Raw genomic sequence first — 27,665 nt, 5'->3', positions numbered from 1 at the left:
TCTGCAAGGACTAAATGCCTGTGAAACAGGTTAGAGAAGCTTTAAAACCCTAGCAGCGTGGACGATGCGCTCTTTATAGCAAGCATTGGCAGCGATCTGTGTGCTTCTCAAGCAGTAAGAGCTGGGGAGCAGGGCAAGGGGATTTGGGAGGCCTTCGTAAGTCTGGTAGGTCTGAATATCCAGAGGTGATAATGAAGGATGAACTTGTCCCATGATGGGCCTGGGGTGCTGCAGGAAAACCAGTGGCAAGTTATTCATGCCATCTTGCTCAGACCAGTAGCCCATGGTGCCTTCTCGCTCAGTCACAACCAGAATTGCATCTGCTCTAAAGAAGGCAACACACAGGTTTTTTGTGTTGTTTGATTGTTGGGGTTTTTTTTTTAGTTTTTTTAACAGGCACAGTATTTTTTGACCCAATCCACAGCAAAAGAAAAAAAATAATAAAATGAGTAATGCTAAGAGGGTGAGAGAATTTCTTGGTGTTTTCTAGCATGCAGCACCTTCAGTAGAAGTGTGCATGTCCAAGCTTGCATCACTGGCAATGTGAAAAAACTTTATTTTGCTTCAAAAGGGAAGCATTCACCCATACTAGTAAGTCACCCTTCAGAGTATCCTTCCTGTTCATGCTAACCAAGAGTAGCCATGCATGCAGAGATCTTCTCTCTTTTTTTTTTTTTTTTTTTTCAACCATTAGAATAGAGCAACCTGGTACAAAAGTTAATGAAATGGGCTGTCTAGGCTGCATCAGCTGTCAACAGTTGCTGCAGCTGTTAACTCCTCAGAAGGCACTGTGGCCCAGCATCAACTGTCAGGCGGAATTCAGAGAATATTCAGAATTTTCCTAAGATAAAGCAAAACAAAGCAAGGTGGACAATGTTTTAAAGGGGGAGGTTTTCCCATGTCACTAAAAGGAAAGAAGTGCCCCACTGCCGCTGCATATCTCCCACCCTCCTTTTGCAAATCTGCCCTTGGTGGTCAGTGTGCTTTGCTTCAGCCGCTGTGAAGCCAGTAGCATAAAACCAAACAGTGCCCATAGGAAACCCTCTGTGTGTGTGCGCTTCTGCTTGTGCAGGGCTTTCCCAGTTCCTGCCAGCACCTCTGCAGACCAACAGCTGGTGTAAGATTTTTCTTCTACCTAAACTTCACTGGGTCCCAAATGCTATTCTCTTGACCGGACCAGCTCAGTGCGGATGCAGCGCCGCAATTGCCGTGGTCCTTCCTTAAGTGGCGACACCAAAAGCTGCTGTGACCTGGAGAGGAGGAAGGTGGGAGGAGATGCAGTAATGTAATGTTGCTCTAATTTCACGTATTCACTCTTCAGGGAGACGTTTCCAAAAGCAGCCAAGTCTCTTTTTCCGAAGTGGCCACGACATTGTGAAGTTTCCTCCTGACAACGTTTCAGCTATTGTGTATTTTCCCTCATGTTTGGTAGTTCTTATCTTTCATCACCCAAGTGTTGCTTGCTCTTAGCAGACTATGACATGCTCCCAGCATCTTTGGAGATAAGGCTTTATGAAAACTGTGCCATCGGGCTCTTCAAGGAAGGAGAAGCATCCCTGACCCTCCCTCCAGCAGGCTTTACCAGCCATGCATCTCCACGTGCATCTCCCAGAAGCACACCTTGCAGCCAGCTGAGGAGCCATGCACTGCTCTCCGCATTGCTCTCCTGGCCCCTGGCAATAGCCTGCTGCCTGGAAAGCCCCTGTGCATCCAGCTTTCACCTCTTCCCTGGCAGGTTTGTGTGTGGCAGGCTCCTTTGTGGGGCGTGATGCAAGGCGAGCCCTGGGGAGCCCCACTACAACCTCCTTGTTCCACCTGGCCCTGTGCCTGGGGTGATCAAGCATCAGTGAGGAGGAGAAGCCTGGTTACACTGCCCCTTCCACCCTACTCCATGGTATGGAAAACCCAGGCCAAAGCTGCTCTAGGCCAAAAGACACTGGCATCCCAGAAGAGATAGGTTACTGTGAGCAATTTATTAAAACTTCATAGTGTCAAACATTCTTCATGCTCCCGATCCCTCTCATTTATAAAGGCACCTGGCAAGGAGGACTGCAACACAAATGTCCTGACTGTCACAGGGCTGCAGAAGGACAACGTCCCACCTGCAAGAGCTTGCACCAGAGGTTCTGCCTAGGGCAGCTGGCCTCTTGAGCGGTTTGTGCTGCCCCGTGATCCGAGCACCAGAGCTGAAAATGCTGAGGACCTAGTGGTTCATCTGGTGCCATGCTGTAAAGCAACGTTTGATTGCTGTTGGTGTGGCGGCTGATGAAGGTGTTTCATGTCTTTGAAAACTTTCAGAAAGCATTCACTGCTTTATGTACGTGCTAGACTGATCATTGATAGCAGGATAAATTCTGACTAGATGTGCTTGCTATCGCCTGTTCTCTCCCTCCACTGAAATCCTTGTTTAGAAAGACTTGTTTCTTTTTAAATCATTCTTCTGCACATCTAATGGGGCTGACCCGCTTCTTTTCAAAGTGAAATACCACTGTACATTCATTTAGGACTTGCATTCACTCCCCTAGATGACAGCCGAACTTGGGTTGTGCTGCTGTGAATGACGAGTCAGGTCTCTCCTCAACAGAAAAACACAGGCAGGTTATTTGTGTTGCTGCCTAAAGAAGAGCAACTAATAAATGGATTTTTTTTCTTTAAATAATTTAGAATATAGCACCCCTTGCTCACTGAATATTTTTCCTTTGGGGCTGTGAGTTCCTCTTTTGTCTATCAAAAAGAAGAAGGTAACACAAACTGCTAGACCATCTCCACCACCTCCTTCTCACCACCATCTGCATCTCATTGCCATCTGCTCAGTAAGTCCAGGCTGAGGATTTACCCCTCACTAATCAAGATAGGATGAAACCAAATCATGTTTCAAATTGTACAGGGTATGTTATATCTATGGTCTCTGAAACATCTCCTTCCAAAGGGCTATATGTGCCACAATTTTTCCCCCCCCTATGATGGCCACAGACAAGAGGAGACCCTCCCAGTTTCTTCAAAGCAGGGAAATCTCAGTGGCCCCTCCATCTATGGTTTTTGTGAGACTTCCCAAAGCTCCTTCCCTTCTGAGTTGTTTTCTCTGTCGTTTAAATTCCTGCTTTGCATTGCTTTTCACAAAGATGCTCCAATTCCAAAGGACAGAAAACCCAGACAGTTTTATATTCAATGGAGGATTGTAGTAGGTAGCAGGAGCAGAATGGGTGATACATACACAGTATAGATCTTGTGATTTTTTTTAATGTTTAGTGTTTAGTTTTCAGTGAATTTTCTTGTTGTGTCACCCTAATCCCTTCCCTCTCTGAATTGTTTTCTGATTTAACTGAGCTCCTTGCAGCTCAGTTTCTCTGAAGTGGAACTTCAACCCCAAAATACGCAAAACCAAGTTGATCTTTTGAACCTAAGAAGTTAGGTGGGCTTGAACTTCGACATAAATGAACCCAAGCGTAATACTTACACTGTGCTGGTATGAAAGCCTTCCTTCCCCTGGGCATGGGACTCTCACAACATCCCAGGATGTCCAAGACATCCTGGGTTTCATCCAGCCACAGACTCTTGAGAAGTTCAAAATGTGCTAGGAATCAACCAACGTGCCAGCCAGTGCTCAGTGTGCCCCAAATCCCTGGAAATTCTTCCTTGATGGAGGAAAGGACTCAAGAGAGTGATTGCTGGGGGTCCCACCCCAGCCCACACACCCAGGTGTCAGCCCCTGCATCACTGGGTGCATCCTTGTCCCACTCCCACAGCAGCCAGCCCAGCCCTCTCCCTGTGTTCTGTAATCTGGAAATTCACTCCCCAAAGGAAGTTTTTCTAAGGGCATGAATTCAGCCTTTATCTTGTCCTTCACTTTCATAAATCATGTTTAGATTGGGTACCACTTCTGGAGCGGTCCCACTTCTCCACTCCAGTGAGATACCATCCCCACCTTGGTTTAACTTCTGTGAGCGAGATCCAATAAGTGTTTTTGTCAGCATTTATCACGTTTGGGAAGTCTTTGAGTGCAGTGGTGTAAACTACTTTTAAGGGAAATGTTCTAAGGACACAACATAGCTGAAGAAATTTGGCCAGGTGGACTGATGGTCTGAAATCTAACCCCCTGTCCACTCCATCTTTTAACTCCAAAGAAGGTTGGATATGAAAAAAAAAATAATTAAAAAACCCCGCAAAACGAAACTGTAATTTGGATTTACCCCTTCTGCCAGATGAAGGCTAGCTTGGAATTCCCAAGCGGGACTGAGATGGACACGTCACTCCAGGGAACAGGGGACACGTGGCCACTCTGTGCCCCACGTCAGTGGCAAAGGGCCAAGGTCTCCCTGCCTTGATACCGGCAGTCACGGGCAGTCCTTAACAGCCACCCCGCAGAGCTGCAAGTTTTAAATTATTAGAGTTAAGGGAGAGGTTGTTCTCAGCACCTCCTGGCCAGCACCAGAACATGCTTAAGTGTTTACTGGAGGTCATTAGGAAATGAATTTTTTTGCACCTAAAAACCAACCCACCAGAATGCACCAAAATAAAAGTTGATAAAATGTTCTGCCTATGGTAAGCAAATAAACACATATACATTTTTAAAGCTTTGAAAAGAGAACACTAACTGATTTTTCATTTTTTTCCCAGTTTTGTCAAATATCAGACACATTAGGTTTTGAGTTTTCATATGAAAACTGAACAATTTGAAAAAATATTTGTCTAAAAATGTTCTCTATTCTTCTTTACAAGTAGTCAGGAAAAAGATTTGATTTTTTCTTAACCTGCTTCCATGATGGAGATATTTTATAATTTTATTTATTTATTTTATTTAATAAAATTTTATATTTGTTGTAAATTTTAAATTCTTGCAGCAGTACATCATGTTGAACTTTATGTTTTCATTTTAAGGCCCAGAAACCTCCCCAGACTTCATCAGGTTAGGCTGTATCTCCAAAGCTTTTGTGTTTGGGGCGATCCTTGAAAAAACAGGGATCGGTACTGGTACTTACTATTATTTAATACAATGTATTTTAAAGAATGGAAATGGTGACTGGTAAAAATTTGAGGTTTTAAAAAAATTGAGTGTTTCCCCTTTCCACAAAACTTAAAGATTTTGGTTTCTTCATCCAAATGCCAAGAAGCAAAGAAACACGGAAGAGTGTAAGCAGGTGGGAGCAGAGGTTCCTTTCGGGGCTCGGGGCTCATGTCCCCAGGGAGCTGCTCCCTCCCTGCCTCAGCTCATCTGGGGGAGCTGGAAGAGAGGTGAAGGTTGTCAACACGTCAGCTGCGTAGATGGTAACAGCGAATAACAAATATGCCTGTGAATTAAATGCATTATTTCAAGACATTAAATGCATTATTGCAAGACAAAGCAAACATATTCTTCACAAATACATTTACAGACCTGTTCAGAAATTCACCTTGTTAAATGAATTTCTCGGCAACCACGCTTTCCTTTTTTTTTTTATTTGAAAACTACTTACGATTTCTTTTCTTCCCCCCCCCCCCCCCCCTCCCCCCCCAATTTTTCATCTAGTTTTTAGGTTCAGGACTGCTGCTTGCTGATGAAAGTGGCTGGACTAGCATAGGTTGAACTGCTCTGGGGAGATGGGGAGGGAGGATGACACCATATTCAGAAATAGAGCCACCGCAGAAGAGGAGAATGGGAAAATGATGCCTCTCTGGAGTAAGCTGCTGCACTTCACATCCAACCTTGGCATACAAGAAGCCCAATTTCTTGCTCATTCAGCAGCAAACTCTTGATTTTGTTTTTATTCATAATGTTGATGATTTGATTCACAACGCTACTCACTCACGTTTTGATTTCCTCAGCTTGGTGGAATCATCAGGTTCGTGTATCCAGCACAAACATGACTGCAGTGTTTCTTAAAGTTTCAGGAAGCTCCACCTTGTTGTGCCTGGGCTGACAACAAGCGGGCAGTGATCCAGAGCTGCCTTGTGGCTTTTCAAGGAGCACAGAATGAGCTTTAAAAAAACTTTTTAGCAAAATTGGCATCGTTACCAGCACCCTGCAAAATGCAGGCACGTGAGCGTGTGCGCAGACACACAAAATCCAAGGGTTTTCTCCCTTACAAAATTAATAAAGCTTAGAGCACCCAAAGAGTAAAGCCCACTCCTCCCATTAGTTTTAGACTGGAAATGTTCATGCTTTGTGGTTCCAGATGGCTATAACAGGGAGTCGGGATGCTGGAGCAATACCCAGCTCCTATCCTTCATATTCCTCTTTGCTCCTCTGGTTTCCCAAATCAAAATCCCTTCTTTACCATTCGGTTTCCCTGCAGTCCTTCAGGGCACTTGGCATTTTCCTCAGACAGCAGTGGTATTTATTAATTACCTCCTGTACTTGCAATAGAAACAAATAAATGTTAGCAACCCTCCAGCAGTTTTTGCCCTCAAGGTTACACTATCTTAAAATGGATGTTTCCAGGTTGTATGGCTTTTCACACATTTCTGCATATTGATGAAATATTCCATAAATCTGAACGTGAGTTATTGCTCCTTCCAGAAATATGCTCCTAAGACACATTCTGCCTGTATCTCCTTTCTCAGTCAGCACGGGGAGTATCAGAGAGCATCCGAAGCAGGTCACGGAAGGGCTGCCCAGTTGTACCCCTCCGGATCCTAGCTCAGCAATTCAGTGTGGTGTTTGGGAAAATGGAAATGTTATCGGGCTTCTGGTGGGAAGGGAGTTAATAATGATCCAAGAATAACCAGAGGTCCCTGAAAACATGTAGAAAAGTAAATAAGAGCCGGGGAGGGAAGAGAGCTTGGAAAAACCTCTGATTTCCAGAAAAAGTAAATTAGTGCTTGGAAGTGCCATAAGATGGAAATGTATTGATTACATTATTATCAAAAGAGTCTCCAGCATCCACCAAACAGTGTTGCTGTGGGTGGAGCTCTCAATTCTCATAGTGTGATGCCAATGGTATGACCTTTCCCTTCAGGTGCCTGATGAGACCCAAGCCCTCAGGGCACGGCTGGCAGATGCAGACGGGGCAGTGATGCCTACACTGCTAAAGCCTTTCACCCCCTAGTCCCAGCAACACTGTTCAATAAAGAAAACACCGTCAGCCCAACGCTAGCTGCCCAAGCAGCCTGCTGCTCAACCAGGAGGTGAGGAACCTCTTTCCCTGGGGAGCAGGGAGTCCATACAAATTTTGCTGTTGGTTTGCAGAGGTGAAGGTATCAACCTAGGGCTTCTAAGCTCCTGGCCTGGCTACCCAGCACCGGGGAAGCGTGCCTTGCTGCTTGTGTGCTGCATTGGCTGGATGTGCACGACAACCTTTCCTTTTCAAAGGAAAGGCACGGGATATCTCAGGTGTTAGGACATGCGGTGAAAGGCTATTTCAGTCCCAGACACAGGCATGAAGGCAGCCTCATGAAAGGCGGTTTGAAATATTCTTGGCTACGAAGCAGAGGGGAAGTACGTGAGAAGAAAACAAAATGTACGCCAAATCCACCCGAAAGAATCTCAAGTGGACTGTGAGACTCTTCTGATTAAAAGACATGGCCACACACCGGTTTGCTTTATGTCTAACAGTTCAAAATGACTGTGTAATTAGTAATATGGAAGATACATGACAAACTAACACTGTTTCAAGAGTCTCTGTGTTAAATGGAGGAACTGCAAATACCCTCCCAAAATGTGCTTATGACACCAGAAGTTTCCACAACAGAGGATGCCTGAAATTGCCTGTTGCAACTCAGGTTAGACTGCTTATAGACCCAGGTGCTTTGCTGGAATAAATCAAAGCAACTGGGAATCTGCCCCAGATTTCCATGGTGTCTCTGAATTCCATCAATACCATCCATAGAGGTCTTTCTGCTGCGTAAGCAACCTGTGAACTCAGTCCCAAGCCTCAGAGCTGTTGACTGAAGCATGGGGTTGTGAGGCTTTAATAAGTGCCACTTCTTGGGGTCTGGTTGCACTGCTGCTTTGGGCAGTGGAGGGCATCTTCTCACAGGGACTTGCAACCAGGGATTTGTGAGGACTCCTGAGGGAAGCAGACACCAAGTGAAAACCAGTGCCAACAGCAAGGTGTTGAGCCCTTCAAACACCTCCGTTTCAGGAAAGGGGATTTGGGGCAGTTAAAGATGTAGAAAAGCAGCTGTGGGCTTTTCAAAACCACTTTTAAGGGCTTAATACATTTCTGAAAATGCATTTACCAATGTCATTTGTCAACCGTCTTAGCACAAGCTTTGCTGGGTTCCTGAAGAGCCCTGAAGAGCCAAGACTAGAGCTGGACCACTGGGGAAGAGGCTCACTCGCTGGTGTGCTCCTGCTCACTGGTAGCTTTGCTCTGGGCTTCAGTGAGTGTGTGGTGAGCTGGACCTTTACTGCCTACTGGGACCTGCTGTCACAAGCATGGTCCTACCAGCGTCACAGGCAGATGGGTGGCCAGTGCAACCGGTGCAGCCCTCCCACCCCAGGCAGGAGCAGCACGAGAGAGTGGGCATCCCTTGCTCCTCCTCAGCAGGTTCCTCTTCTGCCCCCAGGAACTCCCCCTGCACTGGTGCCCAAGGGGATTTCATGGTCTTCGGTGCAGGGAGAGCCCCAGAAGGAGCCACAATCCTCAAAGGGCGGACTGCCTCCAGCGTATGTCCAACAGGTCCCTCTGGCTTAGAGACTGGGTTTACCTGGTGGTTTTTTAAGGAGGCAGGAGAGCCTTCCCCCTCCCGAGAGCAAGGGCGACCTTCTTGAAGGAAAGGAGGAGTAAACTCCTGAGTGCAAGAGCATTTAACATACGTGCCCTTTGGCTCAGCACTGAACCCTTCCACAAGGACCCATTTCAGAGAGCCCTCAGCAGCTGGTCTGAGCTGACATCTCTCTCTTTTTCTGCCTTGGGTGCAATTCCCAGGTGAGTCAGCTGGGACTTCAGAGGGGCTTGGTGAAAGCAGAAGCCAGCCTTCTAGGCGCTGAGGGCTTGCCAGCCACTGTTGAGAAGAAACAGTCACTTTTCCTGGCATGCCTTTAGTCAGTGTGACCTTAAGAGTGTGAAACACAGGGGACCCAGCAGTGACTGCCGTGGTTAAACAGCAGCAAGAGTGTTTTCACAAGAGGACTTCAGTCATCGACACAGAAAACTTCCATGAAGGCAGTGGGGCTTTTGGGTGAGGTTTGAAGAGCCAGGCACTCGCAATGGTGAGGAAATCACTAGAAAAAGATGAACAGGCTGTGAGGTGCTGTTAAGTGTTCAGATCACCAGCAAGGCCAGTTAGGGAGGAATTGCCTCTTAGCATATGCAAAAAACACCCAACGAAACTTTACCGGCGCACTGCTGCAGCATTTAATGCAGACACCACAGTTGTGTTATTGATCAGAGTTTTCTGCTTTACAGACCAAAATGATGGTCCTAATTTTTTTTACTTTCTTAAATAGAAATGGCTGATGTCCAGGAACCCTGAGTAAGGAAGTCAGCAAGGCTAATGACATTAACGTGTCTCACTTATGAGAAGAATTATTTGCAAAGGCCAAGTGTGCATGTATGTGGTATCTGGCTTTAAGCATCCCATCCCTCTAACATTTAGGCAACTGGAGGTAAAGTTCTGGTAAGAGTTCTCACTGCACAAAGAACAGCAACCAACCGCCCAGCCAGGTAATTTCCCACATATGTACACACATATGTGTGGGTTTTTTATGTTTGACTTCGTCTTCTCTTAAAGATTTCTGAATGTGTAACTCATCTACCTCTCTATTTATATACATGGTTCTCTTAGGACAACTGTTTATTTCCAAAGTATTCTCCAGCATTTAAGAAAGGTGTTTTTTTTCACCTGAAACGCCCTAATGCCGATCAAATCTGCATGTTTCACACTGGCCCAGAATTTGCTGTCTTAAAAGCTGCAAAAGAGAGAAGGCATTAGAAGTATTCATTTTGTAGTGATGTATATTAGGGCGGTTTTATACTTAATGAAATTACAGTTGGCACCCTGAGTGCTACGCAGTCTTGTGCCTAGGGATCAAAACTGGATTTTTAGAAAGCCTTTCAGATGCCTTTTGGTAAAGCTGCGGTTGCTCTTCTTGATTTATGGTGGCAGTCACCTCCAATCTCAAAGATCTATTTTAATGTTTTGAAGATGCCTTAATTCGTGACTGAAAAGATTTTGGATGGGCACTGCCAGTTCTTTCTTTAGAGGATGGATAGCGTGTTATAAACCCGATACCTGAAAATGCCTGAACTTCTCCCTCAAAAACGTGGCAATAATTACATGTAAATGTCAGAAGATGGCGTTGAAGATTTGCAATTAATATCCTAAACTCTGCGTGTACCCTCCACGCCGGCGGCCTGCCAACACAGCGCACGGACTGTTTTTTTGATCTGATACGTTACGGCAGAAAGGATGTGGATGTGTGCTGGAGACGTTAAAACAGAACAACAACAAGAAAAGTGCCGTGGCCTGAAACACGTGTTTGAAACCCGAAAGGCGGTAAGAAAGACTTTCATGTCAGCCCGGACCTCGCTTCTTCATCCCCCCGGCTCCCACCACGCTAGGGCAGGGGACTCTGCAGGCAGCTGAGCGAGCGGGTCACCCACCGCCCAGCCCGGCTCTGGTGCCGGTACTTCAGAGGAGCTTTCCCGAGGGAGCATCCCCTGAGCGCAGCGGGGCGGGAGCCGCTCCCGGCTGCGGCTGCCCCGGGCTCCGGCTGCCGCCGCCCCGTCGGAGCTCGCTGCCTGCGGGGCCGGGCGCCGCTGCTGCCCCCCACCTTGTCCCCCATTTCACACCTTACGGGCTGCAAAGCACGGGGCGGGCTCGCCAGGGAAAAGCCCCCAAGCCCGCCAGCTCGCCCCTCGTCTCCGCAAGGCGGGCGGGGGTGCGGAGGGTGTGTGTGCGGTTCTTCATCCCCCTCCGCGATCCCGGCTCGGTGGCCCGTGCGAAGCCGGGCTGGGTCGCAGGGGATGCCGGCAGCGGGTACCGGCCCCGGGGCGCGGCGTGGGTCCGTGGGTGGGTGGGTGGGCGGGCGGATGCCCCCGCCGTCTCTCCGAGCTGCGCGGGGGCCCGGCCGGCGCCGTCTGGCACGTTTGTGGTGGGTGTAGCTGGCTGAGTCTTTACAGTAAAAGCCGCCTGGCTATCATAGGTAGGAGTTTCCCCGTGCTATTTATGTATATGTATCTGTCTGTATAGATTTAAAAAAAACCACGCGGATGCAGAGAGGGCGCCGGGCTGCGCGCCCCCCCGCCCCGCGGCGTGTGTTTACCAGCAATGGGCATGTGTCACTGCCTCAGATGTTTTCCAGCTCGCAAAGTCCCCGCTCCCCTCCGCCGGCTCCACCTCCGGGCCGGGGCCCGCCTCCCCCCCGCCCGGGCACGACGCCCTCCATCATATAAAGAAACTTCCCGGTGCCGCCGGCCCAGTCGCGGTGCACCCCATCTCAGCAGCCGCTCCGGCAGCCGGCGGCCCCTGCCCGCTCCCAACGCCGCGACAGAGGTAAGCGGCGGCGCCCCCCGCCCCCCGCCCCGTCGGGCCGCGGCCGCAGCGCTACGCCCGCCCGCCCCCCCCCCAGAGCGGCCCCGCCGCGGGACCGCCGGGCTGCGGAGGGGGGCGGGGGTGGGCGCTGCGGGAACCTCGGCATCCCCCCTCCGGGCTTCTCCGGGTGCTTCGGCACCTGAGCGAGCCGCTTGGCCATTTTTATAAATTATTTTTATTTAATATTTTTCCCCTAATTTAAAGCCAAAAAAATAACACCCGCCCCGTTATCAGCTCCCGAGGTGAAGGCGCACACCGGACCTCGGCCCTGCCGGTTGCCCCTGGGGAGGGTCACGGGAACGGATTGGGGGGGATCCGCTTCATGCTGGGGGGAGGGGGGGAAGGGACTCTGGGTGGGTCTTTGCACAGGCTGGGCCATGCGCGAGGCAGCCGCGGTCCCCGCGGCCCCCAAGGCACATCGAGCCCAGGGGAGATGCTGCGGGATGGGGTTTGGTGTGCAGGGAGGTCAGGTGTGCGGAGCTGCCCATGTGCCCGCAGTAGTGCGGACCTGTCTGACAAGGGTCACGGAAAGTGCCCTGTGTATCAGGGCAAAGGCTGGGTGAGGAATTGCTTTTTTTATTAGAAGTAATGGGGGAAAGAAACCCTGCCAAACTATGCTTTGGGGTATTTTAGTATATATAAACAGAGCACTTTTTCCAGATCAGGGAGACAAACCTGACGCCAGGTCCCCATCACTGGTGTCGGTGTCCTCACGTTAGGACTGTTCCAGCAGGTGCCCATCACTGTGGAGCCGCACGGCTCCCAGTGCGTGTGTGCATCCCTGGGTGTAGCTAGGGCTCAGTGCGGCTGGCTGCAAGCTCCTGCATCCCTGGGGATAACGTCCTTACGCCAGGCTCCGTGGGCTGCTGTCTCCACTTCTAGGTATTTGCAATGTATAGATTTGAATGTTACTATATATGTGTGTTGGGAGCAGTTGGAGGAGTAGATATGTATAGGACATCATGTGTTCAAATGTGTCTTGCTTAAGTGAGCTTGTGAAAACTACTTCGATGTTATAGTTAGATGCCATATAAATCGTAACTGCATGTGAAGCCCTCCAAAGTGCGTGCACGTCTAACGTTACATACGTGCACTGTCATATGCAAATACATTTGTATGGATTTTTTTCTTTTTTCATTAAAAAAGAGCTCTGAGAAGGGCAAGAGGTTTGTGCCTTAAGTCACTTGGCAATGAAAATTTCAACAACGCATGTACGTTCATGCAAAACAGTGTCGGGACAGGGGGGAAGTCTGTCGAAGTCTGCAGCACCAGCGGTGCCTGGGGAGGGCTGTGGGGGGCTGTGGCCGGTTTCCTGAAGCTCTGTACTTTTTCCCGCCACCCCCACCCCCCCCACCCCCCACCCCCCGCATGCTGTGGCTGCCCTTTGGCGTGATATATGTGGCACCAGGGACTGGGGACTGCTGGTAGGGCTCCCCACGGGGACTTCAACCAGCACCTGACCTGTGGGTTTTCCTCTCCCCCTCCCCTGCCTCTCTTCCCCTCCTCTGCAGCTCCCCCCCCCCCCCCCCCCAGAGCTGGTGCTTGGGCGTGTGTGGAGAGGTGGGCTTGGTAAGGCACCCCAAAACCCCCCACCTGAGCCCTGACACGAGTGGCATGAACTTGGAGCCGGGCGAGTGCGGGATGAACTCGGTGAGCTGCGGCAACGGGAAACTCCGCCAGTGGCTGATCGACCAGATAGACAGCGGCAAGTACCCGGGGCTGGTGTGGGAGAACGACGAGAAGAGCATCTTTCGCATCCCCTGGAAGCACGCAGGCAAGCAGGACTACAACCGCGAGGAGGATGCCGCCCTCTTCAAGGTAGGGCTCAACCCGGGGTCGGGGACACAGCTGGGGCAGGAGGGGTGCTCTGCAGTGGCCCCTCACCACCGTGTCCTCACCACCCGCCCCTGCAGGCTGGCTCTGCTGGGTGCCCGCTGCTGCTGGCTGCCCGCCTGGTGGCCCTGGCTGTGCCCTGCTGGCCCCTGTGTTTGCAGGATGAGACAGCCCGCCCTTTCGCACTTCTCTGTGTGGAGCTAAATGCTTGTGGGACTGCAGCACATCTATTTCCACGTTCATCTGGGATCATTTTCTCCTCTTTCTTGTGCCTGCTTAACTGTTTTTCCTGCTTTACCATGCTGCTTTTTTTCTTTAGCCTAAACCTGATGGGAGTAAATTCATGCGCATATAAGCACACACATCTATGCTGTTTCAAGTATTGTGGACTTTTACCTTGTAGTTGATTCTTTTTCTTTTTTCTCCCCCCTCACCCTTTTTTTTTTTTTTTTTCTTTTTCTTGCTCTTTTGATTATCTGAAATCTTTCCAGGCTTGGGCTCTTTTTAAAGGAAAGTTCAGAGAGGGCATTGATAAACCAGATCCCCCTACCTGGAAGACAAGATTAAGGTGTGCTTTGAACAAGAGCAATGACTTTGAAGAACTGGTGGAGAGAAGCCAGCTGGACATCTCAGATCCCTATAAAGTGTACAGAATTGTGCCAGAAGGAGCTAAAAAAGGTAAAGCATCTCAAATTCCCTGTGTAACAGAGTGTGAATATGTCTCATTGTAAGCATATGAGGAGTGAAGTGGGCTTTTCTGGAATAGCCCTGCAGTCTTTTTAAGTCTTTTAAGGAGACAAAATGCAGGGCTCAAGTGCAGCTTGTTCTGATGACTGAAGAGGCTGCGTCTGCAGGAGGACTGCTGGCGTTTGAGTTGGAGCTTTGAAAGGGAGCCTTTGCGGAAGAAGCAGACAGGCACATTGCTGGAGGAACTGCTCTTTTAGCTGAAGCTTCCCTGCCAGTTCTGTGTAGCAAGAGCCAAGCAAGCGGCTCAGGGGACAGGGGAAAAATAAAAATTGCTTGCTGGATCTAGGTTTAGAATACAGGGAAAAGCAGAAGTGTTCTGAGCCAGACAGTAGGTAACTGGTGCAGGGGGAAGAGCTGGGAGCGAGGGATGCCCAGTCTTGTGGGAGGCAAAGGCTTGGCAGGGCCCAGGGAGGGCATCGTGGCACACTGGGTTGGCTGGGCAGCACTTCCCTGTGGGGCACTGGAGAGCCCAGTGGGAGAGACTGCCTCTGGGAGCTGCCTGCAAGGGAGGGCTGGGAATCCTGTCCCAAACAGGGGCTGGAGGGCGTTTTAGTCCTCTGCTTGTTCAAAGGAAGGTTGTATGGATTTGTCTTCAATGTGCCAATTTCAGATTTCCTTAAGATGTGGTCGACATAATTTATTTTCATCTCTCTGGTGAACATAGGTGCAAAACAGATCAGCATAGAGGAGCAACCATTAATGATGAACCATCCCTTTCCAATAACATCTCCTTACACTTCACTACCATCTCAGGTATGACATTAGTTATGCATTTCACTTGGTCCTTGTACATTGAGCAGCATAATTTCTGTGCTGTGTGCTGTGTCTCTTTGCTGGCATGGTGCTCTAGTTCTCTCTGGGAAGAAACTTTATTATGAAAAGTGAGAAATCAAGAAGCAACTTTTCTAATGTCATGTGAGGCCACAGGGCAGTTTATTTCCCTTGGTGTTGTTTATCCCTGAGTAATAGCTCTTTTCTCTTGGATGACAGATACTAGTGCACTGCCATTCTGTCCATGCCAGAATGTAAGCTCCCAATGAAGCCTTGCTCTTCCAAGCAGACATTTACCAGCAATGCTTTGACGGCCTTTTGTTATTCCACCCTGCTTATTATTTACACCAGTGGTGAGAAGTTCATTTGAAAGCTTCACTGGTGGTGGTGGCGAAGTGCTGTTCGTGTAGCCTGGGCAATGTTTAGACTTCCACGGGGTTTGGCAGAGAAAATCAAGGAGCTGAGATGTGAAAGCTGATGCAATGCATAGCGTTAGTTTTGATAGCTGCTGAGTAAAAGGCTATCTCATTAAACTGAATAGGTACCAAACTACATGGTGCCCCATGAACGGAACTGGAGGGAGTTTGCCCCGGAGCAGCCACATCCCGACATCCCCTACCAGTGCACCAGTGTCCCCTTTGCAGCTCGCAGTCACCACTGGCAAGGGCCCGGCTGTGAAAATGGTAAGACTCTCCTGGTTAGGCTTGCTTGCTGAGGCTGCTCACCTAGAAGGATGACAAATTTCAGGTTTTTTGTTTGTGGCTTTGATGGGAATTGACAGAAGTGGCTGGAAAGGAGTGCTGGGCTCCCTGCAATGAGAGCCACGGCATCTGTGGCAAGAGCCTTTGCCCTGGCTCTTGCTTTCACTGCCACCATATGTGCAGTGTGGGGGCTGTGCAGTCCTCTGGGTTGATACAAGTCAGTCCCCAAAAGTCTTCAGCTGTTGCAAAAGTCCTGAGCTGTAAGAAACCAACCAACTCCCCCCAGAAACCCCAATGGGAATGTGTTCTTTAGCTTTGCTTTCTGATTTTGGACCTTTTGAGACACACATCAGTGAGGTTTTCCCTCCAGCCTTGTGGATTAGAATGGCATTATTCTTCTGAGAGGAAGGCTGAAATTATTACTTTATTTTAGTGCTGCAGCAATGGGACAACTTGTCATGGATTGAGTCTCTCCTGGGGCTGGTACAGCAGAAACAGAATAAAGACACATTCCATTCCCTGAGGATCTCACAGTAGCAGAGCCTAACATAATCATGGCTTTCCAAGCTCTGCATACTTAGGAAAAAGCCTGAATTGTGAAAATTGGCAATGCTGAAGGCTGCAGGGGATAAAACATAAGAGCAACAGAACCGTGTGCTGTAGACCCTTGCGGGATAACTCACCTGAGGATGCAGGCATTTGCTTCATGAGGAGAAGCAGCTGGTTCAGAAGGGCAGGAAAGGATGGGAAATGAGAAAGGACTTCTTAGAGCAGATACTACATTTTCATAGGACACCATTCCAGAGGTTTTAGTGCAGAGAAATCTTTGGGTCTGCTAAAAAGTAAATGCTCAGTGCACTGCAAATTTCGCTGGCAGTATATTGGAATTATTAGGCAGAATCCTTTGCTTTCAGTTGAACTGCTTGCTAATAAAAAATGGAGGTAGCAAGCTGAATGAACTCTGCCCTGAAGTACATCCTCTGTGGCAGTTAAACACACATTTGGGTGCTTTGCTGAATTTGGAAGCAGTGGTTAGTGGGTGGTATTTTGTTTCTCACTGGGCTCAGTAACACGTCAAGAGATTGGTTGCTCCGCATTGCTCCGGCTGCTGATTGTGGTGGGTTCTGCCATTGGGAAAGGTAGCATGTGCTTGACTCCAAGCCACTTATGTCATCCCCCAAAGACTTTTATTGACATTAAGAGACAGAGGAAAACATCAATCGGCCATGATATAATCCACTTACTGAAAAGCATCTCTTGGAACAGTCTAATAGTAGTCCTGGTAATAAAATCCTAAGAATCTCCTGTTGCACAATTTTCTTTACCTACTTTTTAAATAGCATTAAATCCAACTTTTTTGTTATACCCGTCTTCAGTAAAATTCCTTATACGAAATGGATTGCTTTATGCAGGCAACTTTTAAGAGCACTGTAGTCTAGTTAAAAATGTAAATTACTTCTGTAATAGAATAACACATCAGCTAAGGAAAAAGAGGGAATACTGAAATGCTAAGGGAGTATTTCATGCAGACCCCCATCAAAGTACAGTCCAAGTAGCATCTGGAAAGATTGGTAGGGTTGGGATACCTGGCAAAGTTGGGAAAAGGAACCTTTTTAAGAAGAAAGGGGAAAGAGAGAGTTCTTGGTGGGGCCCAGAAAAACTCACTTTTGCATCGCTGTGATCTCTGTCCAAGCTTTTCTTCCAGGATTTAGGCAGCTGTCACTGACTTTTGTTTGTGAAAACAGGTTGTCAAGTGACAGGAACCTTTTACGCTTGTGCCCCTCCTGAGTCCCAGACTCCTGGAATCCCGATTGAGCCAAGCATAAGGTCTGGTGAAGCCCTCGCCCTGTCAGGTAGGTAAGGTCTGTAATGCCCTGGGCTTTCTGGGGAGCTTGATAAGAGAGCCCCACTTCTGACTTGCCCTAGCACCGTCTCTTCTTTCTGATGACAAGAAAAAAAGAAGAAGAAAAAAACCCCTCTTTAATGAATGAATTAGGTGTGTGGTCTTAAGCCTCTGTTTTCCAGGGTACTTTAGCCCCAGTTCCAAGGGATGGAGGTGGTTAAAGTTAGTGGAAGTGCTTCGCAGGCTCACGGTGCTAGTGCTGGGTTGCTTTGATAAGTCTCCAAATCGGGTCTTCCCAGGGGAGTTTGGAAATTTTGGGGTGGGGTCAGTGACCTTTAGCTCTGTTTTTCATTAGGGAGGAACCCTCACAAAAATTGGTGTTGCTTGGGTACCTTGCTGTGCTCCTGCTGGTGTCATCTGGCTTTGCTCTGCCTCATTATTCCTGGTGAAAGAAAGGCATTCAGGAAAGAAAAGGGAAGATATTTCAGCCAGGTCTGCAGACATCTGGATGCTGGCAGAATAACTCAGGGAAAGGGTGTGGGAATGTGCTTTTCACAGAAATAATGGATAAACGTATAATGTGACGCTCAGCAGGTTCCTTGGGCGGGATTGTTCTCCTGAATCAGGGTCTGTATGTGTGTATATATAGGTGTGTTTGTGTATATGCATATATACAAACATATATTGTACACACACACATATATTTTGTGTGTAGGTGTGTGTGTATATATATGTATGTATATATGTGCGTATATGTGTATATTCAGTGCTGTGTGAGTTCTTAGGGGTGAGCCAAGTTGACCAAACGGCCCTTTGAAAGTAAGGCTGGGGATCTGGGATCCAGCCCTGTTGGAGCGGGAGCCAGCAGTCGCTTCTCGTCAGGTAGCTGGGTGCAAGTTTGCAGGTCCCCTGTGCAGAAGCTTCTTTTATGCAAAATCTGGGGAGAAGCAGAGCTACTTCCTGATTAAGGCTGAGGAAGTGTACTGAGCCGGGGGAGTCATTCTGATGTGAACTTGGAAAATGTGACAACTTTTCATGTGTGCGCTTTTCCTTTTGAATAGAAATGTGAAGTCTGCGGGATGTTAGTTCCTACCAAATTTTCACATCAGCAGCCCGTCTAATATGCTGAGAGAGCATTAATGCTATCGTGCCCCCAAAATTTTAGTATTTATATTCTTTATATGATTTTTGCTAATCTGAGCTTCTGGGTGGTGGTGACCTCCAGGCTCAGAAATCTCATGCAGACTTGTCTCCTGTCCTCAGTGCAGATCTGAAATATAAAACATTCATACTAACGTATCACAATGATTTTTTTTTTTCTTCTTCTTATAGATTGTCGACTCCACATCTGCTTATATTACCGTGAAATACTGGTAAAGGAGGTGACAACTTCTAGTCCTGAAGGTTGTAGGATATCCCATGGCCAAAGTTATGAGGTCAGCAGCCTGGACCAAGTTATCTTCCCTTATCCAGAGGATAATGGCCAGAGGAAGAACATAGAAAAGCTACTGAACCATCTGGAACGAGGAGTAATATTGTGGATGGCACCTGATGGCCTCTATGCTAAGAGACTTTGCCAAAGCAGAATCTACTGGGATGGGCCTCTGGCGCTGTGCAGTGACCGACCCAACAAGCTGGAGCGGGACCAAACATGCAAGCTCTTTGACACTCAGCAGTTCTTAGCAGGTAATTCCCACTATGGCTTTGATCTTGTTTCTGGAGGTGTCACCTGGTCACTCTCCACATCAGCTTCACAAGAGTGCTCTTCTCGCGTTATCTGATGAATTACAGTTAGAATAGCCGCTCACTTCTGGGCAAGCACAGTCAAGGGGTAGCTGACTCCTGAATAATCCCGTTGAATCCTGCTCTCTGTGCACATGCAAATGCCTCTGCACAAACCAGCTCCTAGGAGTGAACTGATGCTCAGCTAGTGGCACTCAGAACCCCCGCTTCTCTTTAAGAAGCGTAAGGAGGAACCTAACCAAATAGTCTCTCCACAAACTGAGTGACAGAGGAAAGTGGATCCTGATCTTGGATCTGCTAATGTAAGTCCTGGGGTAGGTCTGTGGTCTGCACTCGCGCTGCTCTTAGCTTGACCCAGAGTGAGCCTGAGGTCTTGCTCAGAGTATACAAATACTAACATGAAATCCAGCAGAAAACCTCTTCTGTCTCTGCCAGTGTTTGAAGGGTATCTTGGGGTAAAAAGGATTTCACAAGCTCTGGAGTTCCTAAGCGCAGAGGTGCATTACCTCTCCAGAGCTCCGTGGGAGGGTCTGGTTTTGCACAGGGCAGTACAGAGGGGGCAAGGGCATGCTTCGGGGCAGTGCCACCTCCTTCCAGCCCATGGAGGGAAGGGGCAGAGCCTCAGCCCCACTTCCCAGCACTTCTGAGCGGTTAGAGGGAGGAAAGCTGCCCACCCAGAAAAACTGGTGGGAGCCGGTCATTGTCCCAGAGGACAGCTCAGGTGGCAGGAGTACACATTGGTCCTTTTTTGAGTTGTGTAGCATCACTATAGGTGAACAGTGTGCCCGTGGTTTGGCGTGTTTTCCCATTAGAACAGGACGCCAGCACTGGCATGACTCTCTCAGGACAATTAATGCCTTGCAAAATTAAAAAAAAAACACCAAACCCAAACCAATAGCTTAAGCATACTTTATATTCCAGGTCTGATGCAGAATCCTAACAGAATGATGAAGCAAGAAGTGCATTTAAGGAGAAAAATCTCATATGGATGTGAGAATTGACAGTTAGAAAGGGGAATTTGAGGTCAGGGCATTGGCTAAGGTTTCAATCACATGCTAAGTTAAAGATGTATAATTCTGCCTCTGATGATGGTTTTGGAAATCCCTTTCCCTTTTCTCAGGTGGTTTTTTAGATGTACTCTGGGTTCTTCCAAACGGTTCACAGGACCTCTCCTTTTAGACACCTAACCCCAAAGATAAGCTCAAGCAATAGTTATTTTTTCCCCCTCCTAAATTACTTATGCACCAATGCCTGTGCAAACCCAAGCATGTGGTTGAAGTCACAGTCTGTGGTGTGTGCAAAGTGGGTTTTTGCATGTGCTGATGCTCAGCTGGGTTTGTCAGTGACTTGCCACAGGCGTATCACATCTGCGTGTACTGAGATCCCAGACTGCAGGCAAGCTTAGGGATTCCCCCTTAGAAACTGGGCTGTCCTTGGGAAGAGAGGCAGGAGATCTCTACCAGGAGAGGAAATCTTGAACAGCAGAGAAAGGGGTAGATGCAGAACTGCTACTGACTGCAGCTATCAGGACCCTGTTGAGGGGCTGGACCCTGCTATGCAGACTGCACTGGAGCATCAAGGCCTGCGTTGAGCAGCCTGTACTGTTGGGCAAGCTCAAATGGCAATAAACCAGCAGCCAGGTGGAAGGTCTCTGGGGAGCACTGCGTAATCAGTGCGGTAAATCAGCGGAGAATAGGAGGACAGAGGAAGAGAATTTGGGAGTGTGAAGGTGGCAACCAGAGGAGGGTTGGCTTGGCAGAAGGAGGGGCGGCTGATGCTAGAGCAGCAGGAGATGGGGAAGGCTTGGGGAGGGATGTGGGGAGCCCTGCGGTGTTGGAGAAGGCGTTTGAGCCTGGAAAGGGAGACGGAGAGAGTGGAGGGTTTTGCACAAGGCTGACCTCAAGCCCCGATTATCCTGGGGGGGGGGGGGGGGGGGGGGGGCAGAAGGGGCTTTCTTCTCCAGATCTGTGCCAGGGGCACTCCCACAGGTGTTCAGGATTTGGAGAATTGCTGAGGCCAAGTAAAACAGGGAAAGAGGAGGATGGAAGAAGTTCCCTGTTAGCGGTATGGTTGGACTGGCCTTGGGTGGATCAACCTGCCCTGTCCCGTGGCAGCACAGAGGGAAGCAGGGTCCCATGGAAAATATCTCATCTCTGCTGGCATAGCTCCAGAAAGTTCACAGCACTTTTAGGGGGGCTTGGGGGAGACTTTACTTTTATAACTGACCCTCCCAGTATGACCGGTAGTCCCAAGCCAGAGTTGGAATGCTGTTGTGGTTGTCATTGAATTCACACCATAGTCTGAAAAGCTTGCAGTTACAGTAGAAATGGCAGGGGTGTATTTTGGGAAAAGATGCATTTGTCATGCCAAGTTGAAAGACTCTCCTTTCCCTGTCTAGCAGGCGGCGCTTCATTATAAGACATTGGCTTTAATATTAATTTCAACTTTTTGCAGAAAGTGTGAACATAGTTATAAATTAAAATGAAATCTTTACCAATCATCTGTGTAGAAATACTCTACACATAACGCAGACTTTAACAAGGATATTGCATTAGATGGAATTTTCTCTTTTCTGGAAGGAAATGCAGCATCTAAAATACAACATAGTGATTTTGGTCCGAGTGGAAGTCTCTTATAAAGGCCACCCCTGCTATCTTTCATAGGGGACACTTTGACTATTGGAATAATTATATAATTTGACCTTTTCCCTTTGTGCAAAGGTGTGGGTTAGTGAAGAGGGTGCAGGAGCACAGAAGACACAGGCTCTTTTGCTGGCTCAGTGCGTGGCTTAAATAAGGTCCTTCATCATTCCTTGCCTCCCCGACCCTGACTAGGCACAGTGATGACAATGGCTCCACGACTGTGTGTAGCTGAGCCTGAACGTTGTGTCTGGCAGTACTTGGAGTCTCTGGCTCTACTGAGCCATTGGTTTCAGTGCTGCTGTTGGGTGTCCACTTAAGTGGGTCCCAGCTACCACCAGCGTCTGCTCCAGGAGGTTCTGCTGCCGAAGCCCAACAGAAATACTAATTCGAAGGCATCCCATTTTTTCTACATGTGGAATGACTTGTGAGGCAAAGCAAATAGAAAAAAATGTGTTGTTATAACTAGCTCCCACTGATCTGTGGGAAAGTTTCCAAACTCAATATCTTCTCCTTTTCTCTTGTCTTTTTCCTGACCTGTCTCATCCTCCCCTAGAGTTAATTTGTCTTCTCCCACTGTGCTGCAGGGTCATCCATTTGGAGCTCAGCCATCCACAAAGTCTTTCTTACTGGTCTGTACTGGTTTTGGCTGGGATAGAGTTATTTTATTCATAGCAGCCTGTGTGGTGCTATTTTGGATTCGTGATCAAACCAGTGCTGAAGGCACAGGGATGTTTTAGCTAATGCCATACAGCGCTTGCACAGTGTCAGGGCTCTCACGCTGCCCCCACAGCCAGTTGGCTGGGCTGGACAAGAGGTTGGGAGGGGACACAACCAGGACAGCTGACCCAAGCTGACCAAAGGGATATTCCATACCATGCGGCCTCATGGTCAGCAGTAAAACTTGCAGGGAGAGGGTTTGCCAGAGGTTGCTGTTGCTTGGGGACTGGCTGGACATCAGTCAGCTGGTGGTGAGCAATTGCTTTTTCTGTCACTTATTTTCCGTTCCTTTCCTTTGTCTTTTTTTCTTTTTACCTATAAAACCGTCTTTATCTCAACCTACAAATTTTCTCACTTTTTCCCTTCTGATTTTGTCCCCCGTCCTGGTGGTGGGGGTGGGTGAGCGGCTGTGTGGTGCTTGCCTGCCTGCTGGGGTTAACCCACATCGTGGCCCTTTCTCTCTTCCCAGAGCTGCAAGCCTTTGCTCACCATGGACGTCCGCTGCCGAGATACCAGGTCGCTCTCTGCTTTGGGGAGGAATTTCCAGATCCACAGAGGCAGAGGAAACTAATTACAGCCCATGTAAGTAGGACTTCTGCCTTACCTAAAAGAAACATATTCCTTGGAGGATGTGAATCTGCCAGTCAGGCCTTTCTACCTCATGTGGGTTGTGAGGGAGGTAATAAATCTTGGAATACGCAGCACTATCAAGACTAGAGCTGAATCCCCAGATCTGCCAAGGACTGACTGGTAGCCCTCAGTGGGGTGGAACACTGATTCCCCTCCCTGCAGAGCATAAGTGCCATCTGTGATCCCTCGCAAATCCCTTCACAACCCAAAGCCGAAAGGTACCCTGGAAGAGCTGGGCTGTGTTGGTACTGCCAGCCCGGTGGTGCAGCTCCTTGGGCTGCCAGGCCAGACGTGGTGTTTTCACAACCGCTGCACCTGGAGGTGCCCCAGAACCCCAGCCTGCCTCTCAGGGACCTCAGCCCCTACCGGCATGCAGGGACTGCCTGTGCAGCTTCAGGGTTCAGGCAGGCTCATGGGCTGACTGACCACAGTTCGCACACACTCAAAGCTCGTGTTTCGGGATGCTATCTGGGAGAGGGTGATGACAGAGACTGAGACCAGGTACTTTCTAAATTGGCTGTATTGGCCCATAAAACCACAAGAGAGGTGATAATGCACACGTTAGCGGCAGGGCTTAGCTTATGGCATCCTTGTGAAGGAAACTGTCATCTCTTCATTTTTGAAAGCCCCTGCAGTAGCAGCATGGGTCCCAAGTCAGGCTTTTGTTGTAAGCCATGGCCACCTCTTGGCTGCCTGGCTTTTGTACCACTCACTGCTGCTTAGTGAGTCTCTGGGGTGGAAGCTGGGAAGCTCATCCCGATCCATCCCAAGCTATGCAATGGCTGGTTAGAGGTAGCTGTCCACCCCTGTCTCTCCTTAAACTCTTTTCCATCCCTGTTACGGCTTTCCATCCATACCTCCTTTCTAGCAACCCCTCTCCAGCCCCCTTCTCCATTTCCTGTTCTGGCAGCTTCTCTATGAGCCTGTACCTCCTGATTTTTCCAGAGCTTTGCTTCCCCCTTAGCAGTTGCTCCTCAACCTGCTCAACGCCTCGGGCTGTCTCGGCTTGTGGACTCACGGTGGAGCTCCACCATCCCACCGAACAGCTGTGGCCCCCCTGCCCCGCTGCTTTCCTGTCTCCCCCATGGTGAGACAGGAGGTGCTCAGCTGCCTGTGAATGCCAACGAGGGGTAGGGAAAGGAGGTTGGTGGGCCTGCTCCAAGGCAGCGATCCCTTCTGGCTCTCTCCCTTCCCAGAAGCAGGATCCACAGACTGTTTATTTTTCCTCCAAAATGATGCCCATGTCTTAACACGGAGGGGCTGGCTGATCAGCAGGAGAGGATTGTGGAGAAGAGTTGTCCAACCTGTCCATCCCCCAAGGGTGAAGAGAGCTTCAGGTGTTTGTTCTCAATGTGCAACTTAAATATTTGCAGTCAGAGCCCAAAGCCTGAGGGGGAGTGGTGGTTTCTGAAGAGACAGAAGTGAAGGCAGCGTTAAATCACACAGATCCCTCGTGGTGGTTGAACAGATTCCTCATCAGAGCTTGAATGAGCAGAAATGAGAGTATCCTTGGTGTTAGATTGAAGTCTAATTTCAAACACAGTCATTTGGCAATGTATCTCAGTCTGCCTAGGGCTCCAGCATTTCAGGTTAAGTCCGTAAAGTACTTTACAACGCAGATGAGACTTTCAGTGCTTTGTGTGTGCATTTGAGCACATGGAGTGGCCGCAGACATGTGTGGTCCGTAAGCATCACCCACAGCCAGGGGCTGGCAAGGGACCGCAGTGGCTAATGCATCACTGGGGTCACTGGTATGTGCCCTTCTAAAAGAAGGCCGTGGAGGTAAGGAGTGTGTGCAAGGCACTCGGCAGCAGAACAGGCAAGGTCTAGCTTAAAACAGAGATTAGTGAGACCACTGAAACCCTTTTCCCATTCTGGTAAGCAGAACTGTTTTGTTCTGCCATGTTTTTAGCTTAAACCCACCATAAATAACTAAGACAAGGAGCATGAAATTTTGTCACATGTCTGATTAACATTTTGTCTGTTCTTAAGGTTGAACCAATGTTTGCCAGGCAGCTGTATTACTTTGCTCAGCAAAACAGTGGACATCTTCTGAGAGGCTATGATTTACCAGAACTTGTGACTAGTCCAGAGGATTATCACAGATCTATTCGCCATTCCTCTATTCAAGAATAAGATCTTCAGAAAGAGTGTTTTTAAGGCACTGCAAAGATTATGCAGAGTGAAGGGACAGATCTGGGTCACAATTTGGAGATCCACATCACAGCTGGACGTGTTCAGGCGTTCAACGATAGGAAAGTGAACGGGGACAACCATATTGTATGATACAAATGATGGGTCTTCAATGTTTGGATGCTACATCCTGCATAGGTTCCACTGTCGCTGAGAATAACTCAAAACTGACAAAATGATTGCTATGTTTACGTTTGCTTAATGTTCTTGTTGGGTTTTGAGGACTGATTCTTACAGAAGACTTAAATCCAGAGTTTACACTGTTACATTTGCAGGGCTATTTATTTTGGATTACTGATCTCAGGGAAGGTACATAAATTTGTGGTGTTCCCAATTTGAAACTAGCTACTATAGGTGGGTAGCAAACGTAGATGGTTTATTGAGAATAGCTAATACATGTAAGTGGTTATAAATTTAGATTTGTAAGTGTGATGCCTATATTCTTGTATAGAATATTTCAGTGTATTTTTTAAAAACAATGCAATTCTTCAGAGACATATTTTTTTAATGCCTGACTGACATTTGTCCTGACAATTTTGTTGCCACCACTGTTGTTACTGGATTAACTCCCTTAATAAGCAGTTTCTAAGGTGATGCATTTATGGTACTGTGTTAAGAAAAGTGACCATTCAGCTCGTATTACCTGTGGATTTAGTGGATTAACCACTAAAATTCTAGAGTCCCAAAGAGCAGGTTTAAAAATAAATTACTTTTTTTTATAATTGAAAGGTACTATGCATTATATATATATAATGCATTAGAATGAAGTTGGCAGACCTTGAAAATAGCACAGAAATGGTCCTGCTAGCCCTTTTTTGATGTCACAAAAATGAGCCAGGTTAAAATAGCCACCACCTCTGACTTCTACAGAGCCAGCTCTGCTCTTCATGTGCACTTGCAGCTTTCTCCCAGTGGTACTGAAACAAATGTGAAGGGAGAGTTGAAGGAGAGCAGCATTTGGCTTCCTATATTAAGACAGTCAAATATTTGTTTTACCATTTGTTTTCAAAAATTTTACAGAAGTATAATTTGATGCAGTTTGCAGCTTTTAATGATAGGTTGCCGTTACAAATTCAAAGAGAAGAGGTCTGTTGAGTATGCATGTCAGTGAAATTTCCTTGCTGGTGAGCAGACTGCGTGATCGTAGTAGCTTTAACTCCAGGACACAGTCTCCCTGTGCTTAACAGACCTACTTCACTTGACGTTTTAAATGAGGAAGAAAAACCGGTACTTGGTCTGGCAGCAGACTTGTGTTCTAGGGACTTTGAGTTTATACATCTTAAAGATGCATACTCTTTTGGGATATATTATCCCCCTCCTTCTCCACAGTGCCAAGCGGAATTAACAGATCATTTTTACTTTGTTACTTGAAGTGTTTTTCCTGGCTTAAAGATTTTCATAGGGGAGACCTCTTTCTTAGGCATTAGAAGCACTGCTCTAGGTGACCCTCAGAGCTTCTGCATATGCTTTTGGCCTGTGCATACATTTTACTGAAAGCGAACTTTTGTGTTCAAACTGAACTGGTACAATACAAATATTTGATGTGGTTTTCACTTTTTTCTAGTGGTTGTTGCTTCATATGCTCATTGCTTCAGCTCACATATTAGAATAAAGTCCTTATTCCCTACCAACTCGATTCATCTGTGTTGTTTTCAGTAGCGGGGCAGATCTAATGCGTGCGGATGTGCACTGTGAACCTGGGCAGCACTGCTGGCTAAGTCTATGGGGAACTGTGTTCTAAGCCAGAAGTGCAGAGTAAGGTCGAAAGGTAAGGATTTTTGCTTACAAAAATGTCTGTGATGCTAGCTACAGTTAGTAGAAAAAGGGAAAACAGGCAGGTTGCCCTTTTGTGGTTGGTTTCCTGGACCACAGATGATGCAGCAGAGCCCTGCAGCTGGGGATCTGGTGCTGCCACACACTTGAGGGCTCTGCCCCTGCCCCTCCAGGCCCTCCAGGGCTGGGGACCGGGCTGGTGCCCCCCCTGCCCAGCACAACCCTCGGGGACCCTCCAACCCATTGCCTGCTGCTTGCTGGGCTGGCAGCTGGAGCTGGAGGTGGTGGTTACTGGTTGCTGTAGTTGCCAGAGTGCTTTCAAGTGAGAAATGCAGGGAAAAGGTGAAAAGGAGGGTGACAAGTGAACTAGAATAGTGAAGTTAAGAATAGGAGTGAATTTGGTAGTCAGGAGCTGTGAAGAGGGAGGGAGGAGAGTACTGTCTGTGTTCTGGCCAAACACAAATTGCTTCATTTGAATGCACAGAGATGCAGGTGAAAGGCTAACTTTAACCAAGGAAAGCTGTTGGGTTATTTCTTTTGGAGGGATGAGGCAGGGGGAAGAGTGGAAGGAAAATCAAGCTGGAGGGATGAGGCAGGGGGAAGAGTGGAAGGAAA

General features: G+C 48.1%; 1 protein-coding gene across 3 annotated transcripts; it reads left to right on the top strand.

The window, feature by feature from the left end:
• Positions 1–5,547: 5,547 nt before the first annotated feature.
• IRF4 (interferon regulatory factor 4) lies at positions 5,548–26,908 on the top strand. 3 transcript variants are annotated; one of them, XM_080379919.1, is made up of 10 exons: positions 5,548–10,419; positions 11,228–11,418; positions 12,969–13,275; positions 13,782–13,968; positions 14,702–14,790; positions 15,350–15,491; positions 17,255–17,362; positions 18,685–19,038; positions 22,924–23,036; positions 25,077–26,908. In XM_080379919.1, the coding sequence occupies exons 1-10, from the start codon at positions 10,333–10,335 to the stop codon at positions 25,218–25,220; spliced, it is 1,722 nt and encodes a 573-aa protein (XP_080236045.1). In that variant the 5' UTR covers positions 5,548–10,332; the 3' UTR covers positions 25,221–26,908. The 3 variants fall into 3 exon arrangements, with proteins under 3 accessions (XP_080236045.1, XP_080236044.1, XP_080236043.1); XM_080379918.1 differs by lacking the exon at positions 5,548–10,419 and adding an exon at positions 12,191–12,339 and having other exon boundaries at positions 10,969–11,418; XM_080379917.1 differs by lacking the exon at positions 5,548–10,419 and adding an exon at positions 12,188–12,339 and having other exon boundaries at positions 10,969–11,418.
• Positions 26,909–27,665: the final 757 nt, after the last annotated feature.

This window comes from Falco punctatus (assembly GCF_963210335.1).
Source record: "Falco punctatus genome assembly, chromosome: 3".
Classification (NCBI taxonomy): domain Eukaryota; kingdom Metazoa; phylum Chordata; class Aves; order Falconiformes; family Falconidae; genus Falco; species Falco punctatus.
This window is presented reverse-complemented; position numbering and strand designations above follow the sequence as displayed.